Below are 12,498 nucleotides of genomic sequence, written 5' to 3'. Positions count from 1 at the left end.
AGAGCAGCACTCACTTTACTCTCATTCTGCTTTTGGCATCACTATGGGAAGTGATACAGAAAAGCAGTACTGAAAAGAAGGAATTAATTAATTCATGATTTATTGACATCATAGAGACAAGAGACAAAAAACTGAATGAATTGGGGGGAACACACATATACACAAATCATAAAATATTTTAGTACAATTCAACAACATAAAAACAAAAACAACCCAATCAAGAAATAGGCAGAAGACCTAAATACACACTTCTCCAAAGAAGACATACGGATGGCCAAGAGGCACATGAAAGATGCTCAATATTGTTAATCATTAGAGAAATGCAAATCAGAACTACAATGAGGTATCACCTCACACTGGTCAGAATAGCCATCAATAAAAAGTCTACAAATAACAAATGCTGGAGAGGGTGTGGAGAAAAGGGAACCCTCTTGCACTGTTGGTGGGAATGTAAGCTCATGCAGCCATTACAGAAAACAGTATGGAGGTCCCTCAGAAAACTAAAAATAGAATTACCATATGATCCAGCAATCCCATTCCTGGGCATATATCCGGACAAAACTATAATTCAAAAAGATACATGCACCCCTATGTTCATAGCAGCACTATTCACAATAGCCAAGACATTGAAACAACCTAAATGTCCATTGACAGATGAATGGATAAAGAAGAGGTGATACATATATACAGTGGAATACTAACTACTCAGCCATTAAAAAAAAAAAAAGCCATTTACAGGAGGCTTCCCTGGTAGTGCATTGGTTAAGAATCTGCCTGCCAACGCAGGGGACACGGGTTCAAGCCCTGGTCTAGGAAGATGCCACATGCTGCGGAGCAACTAAGCCTATGCGTCACAACTACTGAGCCTGCACTCTGGAGCCCGTGAGCCACAACTACTGAACCCAAGTGCCACAACTACTGAAGCCTGCGTGCTCTGAAACAAGAGAAGCCACTGCAATGAGAAGCCCGCACACCACAACGAAGAGTAGCCCCCGCTTGCTGCAACCAGAGAAAAGCCTGCGCACAGCAACAAAGACCCGACACAGCCAAAAATAAAATAAATAAATTAAAAAAAAGAAAAAGCCATTTGCAGCAACATGGATGCCACTAGAGATTATCATACTAAGTGAAGTAAGTCAGAAAGAGAAAGACAAATACCATATGATATCACTTATATGTGGAATCTAAAATGTGACACAAATGAACCTATCTAAAAAACAGAAACAGACTCACAGACATAGAGAATAGACTTGTGGTTGCCAAGGGGGAGGAAAGGTGGGGGAGGATAGACTGGGAGATTAGGGTTAGTAGATACAAATTATTACATATAGAATGGATGGACAACAAGGTCCTACTGTATAGCACAGGGAACTATATTCAATGTCCTGGGATAAACTGTAATGGAAAAGAATATAAAAAAATGTATAATGTATATATGCATAACCAACTGAGTCACTTTGCTGTGCAGCAGAATTAACACAACATTGTAAATCAACTATACTTCAATTAAAAAAAAGTAAAAACAAAAAAAACTTTTAGACTTTAAGTAAAATTAAGTTACTGAATAAAATATCCTAAAAGTGAAATGTTGAAGAAGATAGATAGAAATTTATTTTTACTTTATGGAAAGCCAAGTTAGAATGATTGGAGCACATATAAAATAGAATCAAAATGTATTTTTTAATTAAAAGGAGCAGAGGTGAGATTAAAAAAATAGAAAATACTTGGGAGTAAATAAGACTAACATTTGATTGCAATAAACATAGAAGGATTTTCTATTTCCTATCTGCAGAAGGATTTATTTTAAAAATAAAACATACATTTTATTTTATTATTATTATTTTTTGCGGTATGCGGGCCTCTTACTGTTGTGGCCTCTCTTGTTGCGGAGCACAGGCTCCGGACGCGCAGGCTCAGTGGCCACGGCTCATGGGCCCAGCTGCTCCACGGCATGTGGGATCTTCCCGGACTGGGGCAAGAACCTGTGTCCCGTGCATCGGCAGGCGGACTCTCAAGCACTGCGCCACCAGGGAAGCCCCCAAAAGTATACTCTTTAGTCTTACATTACTTTAAAAAAATGTATTGGGCTTCTGATGCAGGGGACACGGGTTTGGGCCCTGGTCCAGGAAGACCCCACATGCCGTGGAGCGCCATGGCCACTGAGCCTGTGCATCCGGAGCCTGTGCTCCGCAACGGGAGAGGCCACAACAGTGAGAGGGCCCGGGACCACAAAAAAAAAAAAAAAAAAAAAAAAAAAAAAGAATATACTTTTGGCATCCTAATTCATATATCATGGCGTAGGGCCTGGGGAGGCTGGGATGAATATCCACGGTATCCAGCTGGACCCAACAGTAAGATCCTCCAGAAAAGTAAAAAGTGAGAGAAATTAACTTTGTTTCCTTTGTCCCACCTGGATATCCTGCTCCATCTTTTCCTCTCACTGTGCTCACTCATTGGCTTTTCCAGTCTCCTTTTTGGCATCTCACCCAGCCGTGTTTGTCTTCCCCATAAGTACTCCATAGTCCCAAATTACTACCAATCATTAATTTCTTTTTCCCACCTCTCCCCATTTAAAACTATGTCATGATAAAGAGTGTTTTATTAGCTTAATCATGTAAAATATTAGGACTTCAAAGAACCTGAATAACCTAAATAATTATTTAAGTGAATGACTGATTCACTGATTCTTATTATAGCATATTATTATTTAACAAGCACATATAACTTACTCTATGCCAGGCATGACTGTAAGCACTGGTTAAATACTAGATCATTTAATTCTTCTCATGTCTTTTTAAAATCTTTTTCTCTTTACTCCAAACCTATGTCTCTCCAACTGCGGGAAACTAAGACATGCCTAAAGAAAAGGGATCAGACATTTGAAATCAGTTTCTTAAGTGTTTATGGTCTAAAGAAGCATCACATTTAAGAAACAGTAATTTTTCAGGTTGCCCAAGTATTATTAATGCATTCTCGGTAAAAACCCTTCAGAGAAGTAGTAGATAGTCAACATTTGAAGTAAATTTATAAAGGCTTATAATTCTTTTTGGTTATTAGATCCTTAAAAAATTTTTAATTGTGATAAAATATACATAGCTTAAAATTTACCTTCTTTTTTTTTTTTTTAATTAACTAATTTATTTATGGCTGTGTTGGGTCTTCGTTTCTGTGCGTGGGCTTTCTGCAATTGCGGCGAGCCGGGGCCACTCTTCATCGCCGTGTGCGCGCCTCTCACTATTGCGGCCTCTCTTGTTGCAGAGCACAAGCTCCAGACGCGCAGGCTCAGTAGTCGCGTCTCATGGGCTCTAGAGCTCAGGCTCAGTAGTTGTGGCGCACGGGCCTAGTTGCTCCACGGCATGTGGGATCTTCCCAGACCAGGGCTCGAACCCGTGTCTCCTGCATTGGCAGGCAGACTCTCAACCACTGCGCCACCAGGGAAGCCCAAAATTTACCTTCTTAACGATTTTTACTGTACAGTTCAGTAGTGTTAAATACATTCACATTGTTGTGCAACCAATCGCCAGAACTTTTTCATCTTGCAAAACTGAAACTTTACACCTGTTAAATACCACTTCCTCCCTTATAAATATTTTAAGAGGCTAAAATACATAGCAAAATGATACCCCAACAATAGGCTATATTAACGTTCTCTTAAATACACAGAGTGGGGTTTGCAGTGTTAATTCCCATTTATCAAATTTAGCTGACTGGAAACTTTGCAAGATCTCCTTCCAGTTTTACAAATTAGATTTGCTTTGTTGCAGATACTTTATGTAATGAGACATTCTTTATACATCACGTCTCTTGTGGAATGTCCAAAATTTCTACTGAGGAGGTGGAGAAAGAGTTCTCAAGGGGGAAACAGCAGGGAGCAGCATTTCAGCAGGGGAGTTAGCATGAAGTGAGACAGAGGTTCCTGACAAACAGAAAGGCACTAACGTGTGTCATCTCTGTGAGTTATTTCAACAATACAGACCGTGAAAATCAGTAAGGTACTCTACCTTGATACTCTATTGCTGTGACTACTTGATGATCTTTTGAGGCAGAGAATCCATAAGCCTTATGATCTGAAAGATTAAAACAGATAGGATAATTAAAATAGTGCAAAAGGCCATTTTCAAATGTTTGAATGGGATGCCATATTAAAGAAAACTAGCCTGAAGTTTGGTGACAGTTTCACACAATTCATAACACATAAGTTTTAAAGTATCAAAATAGGAAAAGCTCAGGCAAACTATACGTTTTCTCCATTTTCTATATTGTCGTTTTGCCCTTTAAGCATTTCCCAAAAGCAGAACTCATGCATCTATTTGCACCCCTCCCCCCTGCTGCCCCCCCAGACAACACACTCTCACAAGCTCAACTGTTAAACAAGAGTTTATGTCCTTAATTCAGCCTAATGTGCAATCTAGTACTGTCACAGGTATTGCCCCCTGTAAATAAAGGCTAATTATTTTTAGTGCTTTATGTAAGGACATAAATTGCTTTATGAACTTATCCCTGACTATACCTATATCATATAGAAATGAGTCATTCAACGTATTTACTATGAAATGTACATAGTACATACATAGTATGTACATGATATATACATAGTATATATGTACATAGTATATACATAATATATAATGATTATAAACTTTGTGTAATAAAGTTCTGATAAAAAATGCAAGCAGAACACCTTCATTATCCCCCTAAACAGTTCCATGATTTTCCAATCCTGGAAAAATCACTGATCTATAAAAGACTGAAATCCCTAATGGGATCTGATATGATGATGATGATGTTGATGATGATGATTGATCGTGCCGATATTATCAGTTTCCCCACCTGATGAAATCCACATTTTTTTCAGGTGGGGAAACTGAGGCACTGAGAGGCTAAGAAACTTGGCCAAGGTTATATTAGTAGTAAGTGGTGGATCTGGGATTTTAACTTACCTAAATTATACCCGAAGCCCACATTGTTTATTACTGTTCTATACTGGGCCTCACATCACGTTCCTCCCAAGCTGAACTATGAGGAAGGACTACAGATTAACAAAGGTGCCTGGTGGAAAAGTCCACTGGTCTAATGAAGATGGCATAGGTTGAGAAATTGGTGGTAATAAGCAAGGCAAGGACTGTCTCAGAAGAATAACAGGAAGGTGGAAGCTAAGAGACTATGACTGGAGAAGTAGGACACTAAGGTAATCTCAGAGGAAAGCTCTAGATAAAGCTTTCTCAATGTTGACACTATTGACATTTGAGACTAGATCATTCTTTGTTGTGGAAGGCTGTCCTGTGCATTGTAGGATGCTTTGCAGTATCACCTGCTTCTACCCACCAGATGCCAGTAGCATCCCTACCCCCCTACCCCAAGTCATGACAACCAAAAATGTTCCTAGATATTGCCAAATGTCACCTGAGTGTAGGATGGGGAAGTCCTACCTGGTTGAGAACCACTGCTCTAGACTTACAGCTAGGCTGGTTTGACAACCCAGGAATAGACTTAAGGAGGGCAAGGAACCATGAGTTCAAGGATTTGGAAAGTTCCTATAAGATCAGAATTTCTTAACTATGAAATAATTTATTACACTTTTGTGAAGGAGAGAAAAAGCCTTCATATGACATGGCATCTTATCTTTCAATCATTTATCTATAAGTACATTGACATGTAAATGAATCTTCCACTGTGCCAGATTTTATCTCTCCTGAAGAATACATGCTATTCTGGATAATTTTTTCTTTTTTTCCTTTCTCTCTTCTCTTGGAAGCCTGGACAGCAAATCTAATTGTGAAATTAAAAATCTCAGAAAACTATAAACCTCAAATGTCTAGCTCAACTGTTCAACATTGTTTAAATATTCAGGTTCTACATATCTCTAAATTGCAAACATCTTCACTAAGGAAACTGGCCAATCTATGTGAAGAATGTAGGCCTGAACTGATCCTTTTTACTGCCCTTGTAAATATATTTGTATAAAGCAGTGACCCACTTGGCTCAGTCTTAGAGAGGTATTGGAGCCACCAAAGAGTAATTTCAAAATAACTCTTTTGCTTGCATATTTCAAAAACCATGAAGGGGTCCAAGAAATCTTTTAAAATACTCTATTTTCCCTTTTCCATGTACTTTTGTCACATACTAGAATATGTCCCATAGTCCTCTGAACTGGCCCCCGCAGCCCCTCATGCCTTTCTTTTCCAGCTTCTCCTCTCCTACCTCAATTTTATTTTATAGAGTCCAAAAGGAGGGTTTGGATTTTCAGAGAGCAGAGGAAGGGAAGAGACTAAGCTGGCCAAGCCAGAATCCTCTTAAGTGAGCTGGAGAAAAGTTAGGGTCTCATGGGTCCTTGTGCATTACACCTATGTTTAAATGACATGATCGCTGAATGTTTTTCCTGAGATTCTGATTCTAAACCACTATTCTGTGAAACTTTCGAAGTACAATTTGAAAGAGTCTCTTTTCTCCTTTAGAAATGTGTAAATTAGTGTGCTCAGAGAAGTTCCAATTATGACTGGCGTTTCTCGTGACTTTTGAACTATTTTAGTATACTTTTTAGACAAAACAATGAAGATTCATATTCCCTAGAAACCAGTTGAGGGGACAATGTTGGCAAAATAGGAAAAGATAATCTTTGTTCCCTTCACATCATATCTTTGAACTTTTCAAACACCACACTGCCTACTGAGAATGTTTATTTTCTTTAGGAGTCTTGGGCCTTCTTTCATTTGAGGCAATCATTAGTCCAATCTGAGACTGGAAGATTTAGGACCAGATTGAATCATCTTTCCCTTTTCCTTTTTTTAAATTAATTAATTAATTTTTGGCTGCGTTGGGTCTTTGCTGCTGCGTGCGGGCTCTCTCTAGTTGTGGCGAGTGGGGTCTACTCTTCGTTGCGGTGCACAGGGTTCTCATTGCGGTATCTTCTCTTGTTGCAGTTGCAGAGCACGGGCTCTAGGCATGCAGGCTTCAGTAGCTGTGGCATGCAGGCTCAGTACTTGTGGCGCACAGGCTTAGTTGCTCCGTGGCATGTGGGATCTTCCTGGACCAGGGATCAAACCCGTGTCCCCTGCATTGGCAGGCAGACTCTTAACCACTGCACCACCAGGGAAGTCCCTCTTCTCTTTTCTCAGTTCCAGTTTTCTATTTGCTAAAACTTCCTTTGAGAATTATTTCTTTAATTTTCAAAAATCACTTTTAAATTTCTACGGAAAATAACAGCTGTTAACTTCAGGAATTTTATTAATTCCCTCATAACTTTTGTATGTATATCTTTGAATAGAAAAAAAAGTGTCTCAGACAAGGAAAAAGAAAGGATTGGTTGAATTGCAAAAGTTATGAAGGCAAAAAAATTATAACGGGGCTTAGTACTATTAAATTAATGAATAGATAGCATTTCTTGGTAGGCTGAATATTTCCTTCAATGATTTTAAGCATCTTCTTCTGTCTTGCTTCCTCTAATTCCATTTACTTCAAGGTTTGCCTTTAATTAAGTAAAAATATTTTTTAAAGTGTAGTCACTTACATTGAACTTATTTAAACATAAAGCTCTAAATCTAAATTATAAGATTTCTACTGTTTTCCAGCCTAAGTCTTCAAATTCAGTTTTATTTTTCTAACTTGAACCCAATAAGTATTTATGAAAACAAAATGTCTTGTATCAATATTTCACTAGCAGATGTTAGGAATAGGATCTGTTGGCCGTATTCTTTTTTTTTTTAGTATATTTATTTAATTTATTTATTTTTGGCTGTGTTGGGTCTTTGTTGCTGCACACGGGCATTTTCTAGCTGTGGCGAGCAGGGGCTACTCTTCGTTGCTGTGTGCAGGCTTCTCACTGCTGTGGCTTCTCTTGTTGCAGAGCATGGGCTCTAGGTGCATGGGCTTCAGTAGTTGTGGCATGCGGCCTCAGTAGTTGTGGCACACGGGCTCAGTTGCTCCGTGGCATGTGGGATCTTCCCAGACAAGGGCTCGACCTGTGTCCCCTGCATTGGCAGGCTGCTGGCTGGTTTCTTGAACTGATTTTTTTTCTTCACTTTTCTTGAGTAAGTTAAGTAGAAAAATAAACAAAAACTTGTCATGTAGGGCCGCTGGTTTTAAACCTAGCTACAAAACGTCTTTCATAGCTATGGATGTGTTCCAAAATCACTGGCAGTTCATAAAATGAGATTAAGAGATGATTATTTCCATAACTTCTAAATCTCCAAGTCAAGTAATTCCTAGTCAAATAAAACCTTTGTGATTCTTTTCTCCCCCCACTGTAAGAATGAAAGTTCTTATATGTCTATCACCCGTCTAAAATAATTTGGTTTGACTAAGAATAAATACGTATTCACACTATCACAACTTAAAAATTTATTATAAAAGTGTTATTTAAGTGAATACTTTTCATTGAAAACATGATTAGGAAAAACTGAGATGTTACAGAGGTTTTCTGTTTGTTTTAAAAGTATATTAGAGAGGACTTCCCTGGTGGTGCAGTTAAGACTCTGTCTGCCATTGCAGGGGACACGGGTTCGAGCCCTGGTCCGGGAAGATCCCACATGCCGTGGAGCAACTAAGCCCGTGAGCCACAACTACTGAAGCCTGCGCGCCTAGAGCTTGTGCTCCACAAGAGAAGCCAGCACAGTGAGAAGCCCGCGCACCACAACAAAGAGTAGACCCTGCTTGCCACTAGAGAAAGCCCGTGTCCAGCAACGAAGACCCAATGCAGCCAAAAATAAATAAGGAATAATAACTAACTAATAAGGACCTACTGTATACCACAGGGAACTCTACTCAATACTCTGTAATGACCTATATGGGAAAAGAATCTAAAAAGGAGTGTATATACGTATATGTATAACTGATTCACTTTGCTGTACTCCTGAAACTAACACAGTATTGTAAATCAACTATACCCTAATAAAAAAAATTTTTTAAGTACATTAGAGAGAATACCGTGCATAAAAGCAAGTCATAAAAACTGTGGGTATAAATTTTTTCATAAGTTTTCAAAAATAAAAATTAATAGCCATGTGTTTTCTTTTTTAAAATTTATTTATATTATTTTTGGGGGGGCTGCATTGGGTCTTCGTTGCTGCATGTGGGCTTTCTCTACTTGCAGCGAGCGGGGGCTACTCTTCGTTGTGGTGCGCGGGCTTCTCATTGTGGTGGCTTCTCATTGTGGTGGCTTCTCTTGTTGTGGAACATGGGCTCTAGGTGTGCGGGCTTCAGTAGTTGGGGCACATGGCCTCAGCAATTGTGCCTCTCGGGCTCAGTAGTTGTGGCTCGCGGGCTCTAGGGCACAGGCTCAGTAGTCGTGGTGCAAGGGCTTAGTTGCTTTGCAGCATGTGGGATCTTCCTGGACCAGGGCTTGAACCCATGTCCCCTGCATTGGCAGGTAGATTCTTAACCACTGCGCCACCAGGGAAGCCCTTAGCCATGTGGTTTAATCACTTATATACAATTATTAGAGTAACAAATATTAAAAAAATCCATAGGGCGAGCAGTAACAATAATACCATCCAGTACTTATTACAGATAAATATTTATATGGATAGAAAGTAACCCAATGAGGTAGGAATTAGGATATATTAGATAATATACTCATCTCTCTCACTATCTGTCATTCAACCATAATAGGTCATAGAAGGGGAGGGAGGGGGCTTCCCTGGTGGCGCAGTGGTTGAGAGTCCGCCTGCCCATGCAGGGGACATGGGTTCGTGCCCCGGTCCGGGAGGATCCCACATACTGCGGAGCGGCTGGGCCCGTGAGCCAAGGCCGCTGAGCCTGTGTGTCCGGAGCCTGTGCTCCACAACAGGAGAGGCCACAACGGCGAGAGGCCCGCATACCGCAAACAAAAAATAATAAATAAGGGGAGGGAGAGTAGAGGGCGGATGAGGGAGAGGAAGGAAGTAAGGGAAAGGGAGAGACAGACAGACACACAGACGGACACGTTCTTCTAGTCTCGGGCCATTCTGGCCCTTCTTCTTAATGAGACATTGGCATCCTATGTTCAGAGAAAGGGGAGCCACACCAAAGCGCAAGGAGGAATAAAAGATGTGTTTGACTTTGGAGCTACCCATGGCTGATGTCCTGGTGAGTTAGTGATGACCTGAAGGATTTAAGGGTGATTTTGACAATGAATAAATTTTCCCCTTAAGAACCTAGCATCTAACAAAGATGTGACTCCATTCTGTTAATATCCTTATTTGACAGATGTGACAGTTGAGAGAGGTTAAGTACCTTGCTCAAGGTCACAACACTAGAAAGCAGGGAAGCCAAGATGTGCATCTACCTACAGATAAGTTTAGTCTGGCTCCACAGACCTCCTCCCACCCCACCCCCTCATCCCCCATTTCTCAAATCTGTGCATTGGAAGAAATCAGTATCAAACAATGCTACTCTCAGGCACTCTGCAGACAACTTCACATCCACTATCAATCTTTAGGGTTGTAAAAATATTATTCAGGGAGTTTATAACAAATTGCCATTTTAACAGAGAAAGTGTTAACGGACAGATGTTTATGGTAAATGAATTAATTAGAAAAAACTTTGTATATTTGTTACATACTGCACAAAAATTTTTGCTCCCTCCCTTTTCTGATTTTTTAATCATTTGAATACAAGAAGGACAAATGATGCTTTGGAACTAAGTATAAGTTGTTTTCATAAAATGATATGCGTTAGTAAATTTAGGGAAACTTTCACAGTTTTCCGTTACCCAAACCACTGGACGATTAAATTTTTCATGTGATATTTGCAATGAAGTAAATAAATTAACTTCTTACAGTAAAATAAATTCTCAAAAATTTCAAAGAAAGGTTCTTCAAGCACATCTTCAAATGTTTAATGGTGGCCAACAGCATCAGAAAGCCATCAGTAGCTGAATTTCTCACCAGATGCTCACCACTAGGACATGAAAGAAGGCTTTTGAGCATTCTGAGATCTTTCTTTGGCACTCCCCAAGTGACAACCTCAGCCAAACACAATTTGTTCACCAGTGGCATTGACTATAGATTTTAGATAGACAACAACAGTCAACTCAAATCCAGCAGACTCTCAGAGAAGATGAGGAAATGCTATCTTCCAACACTGATGCTACTAGGAATCACATACTCATTGTAAGTCATGGATATTAACCATTCTATGTCCTAATTCGTTTTCCCTAAGATTAAGTTGCCAGGAAACAATGACCTTAACACTGTGTTAGTGTGAAATAGGAAATCATTACTAAAGATGTCAAGTATCAAAACAGACAATGGCCAAGATACTAAAATCGGAGATAAACCTGAGTGTCTCTCTTCACTAATTGATTTGTAGTCTGGGTTGTGTCTCAGGAACATCCTTAAAATATAGATGGTACATCAGGTTTTGAGAACTTGATGATACTTTAAGATTATTCATTGCCCTTTAATGTAAAATTATAGTTGCTAATTCTTAAACTTCAATATAGTTTTTCAAGATTAAAAGTCCAGAACCACCACCAGCATTCAGTAGTTACATTTCTCAGCAGCAATAAACATACTAATATAATTGTCAAATAAACAATTTTTGAGAAGACGTATTGTTAGTCACTTCTCCAGAATTTTGATCAGCTCTGAGCAAAGAGCTAAAACCAAGCTTCTGAACCTGGATTCTGAACTCTGGTTCTGAATCTCTACAATATGCAAATCTGCACAGAAAGTCCTAACAACTGATGACACAGATTATTCAGTGGCTGTTTGGGCCAGGGGACAATGAAATGGTTATTCTACAGTCATTTGATATCTATAAATCCACTTGAGCAACATATGTGAGAAGACAGCTCTTTACCATCTGTTAAGCTCTCTCTATCCCCAACTCTATATAGATGTTTGTTTTAAACTTTCTTTACACTTCAAGAGTTTTATTTCTCCACCTTACTGACTGAATTTCAGGAATCAATAGCAACCGTTTAATGTAGCAAAAGTTATGTTTTGAAAGAGTGAACATGCAGTTATGAATACAAATGGTGTTTTACAGAGACTAGCATAAAAAGTATCAAAAAGATCTCTAATATCACCAGTCTGTTAAATTTATAATCTGCAAACGAAGTTATCTTTGCATTTCTCAAATGAAGATAGTGCACAGCTAATGTTTTCAATCTTTTTCTGAATTAGAAGATCTATAGAATACAATGAATAGACACATAACAGGAGACAGACTGACTGAGTTTAATAAGGCTTAAGCTTTGGGGTCCTCCCTTGCCTGGACACCTCCTAAGGGCCTGGGGGTGAAGTGAAGAGGGCCTAGTAATTTGTGCACATTTTGTAAAATTTGCAAGGATAAGATTTTTTTTGTATAATTTTTCTTAGTAAGAACTCTAATAATCCATCCCGGCACATACTTATGGACTGCTCCTTATTAATGGGTTTATTTAGCTTTCTAAATTTGACCACCCACAGTAGAGTGGGCTCCAGGGTCCACTCTCTGACAGTTCAACCTTTAAAATAGTAAGATTTTGGGGCTTCCCTGGTGGCGCAGTGCTTGAGAGTCCGCCTGCCGGTGCAGGAG

General features: G+C 39.3%; 1 protein-coding gene across 1 annotated transcript in view; it reads right to left on the bottom strand.

Annotated features, from left to right (window-relative positions):
• Positions 1-12,498, bottom strand: part of JAM2 (junctional adhesion molecule 2) — a 70,182-nt gene that overhangs the window by 23,903 nt on the left and 33,781 nt on the right. Inside the window, exon 2 of the mRNA XM_007466483.1 lies at positions 4,002-4,067. Coding sequence (XP_007466545.1) covers positions 4,002-4,067 — 66 coding nt within the window. The remainder of the gene's footprint in view (positions 1-4,001; positions 4,068-12,498) is intronic.

The sequence above is a fragment of the Lipotes vexillifer genome, unplaced genomic scaffold (assembly GCF_000442215.2).
Source record: "Lipotes vexillifer unplaced genomic scaffold, Lipotes_vexillifer_v1.1 scaffold340, whole genome shotgun sequence".
NCBI classification, from domain to species: domain Eukaryota; kingdom Metazoa; phylum Chordata; class Mammalia; order Artiodactyla; family Lipotidae; genus Lipotes; species Lipotes vexillifer.
The sequence above is the reverse complement of the archived record's forward strand: the minus strand, read 5'-3'. Positions and strand labels throughout refer to the sequence as shown.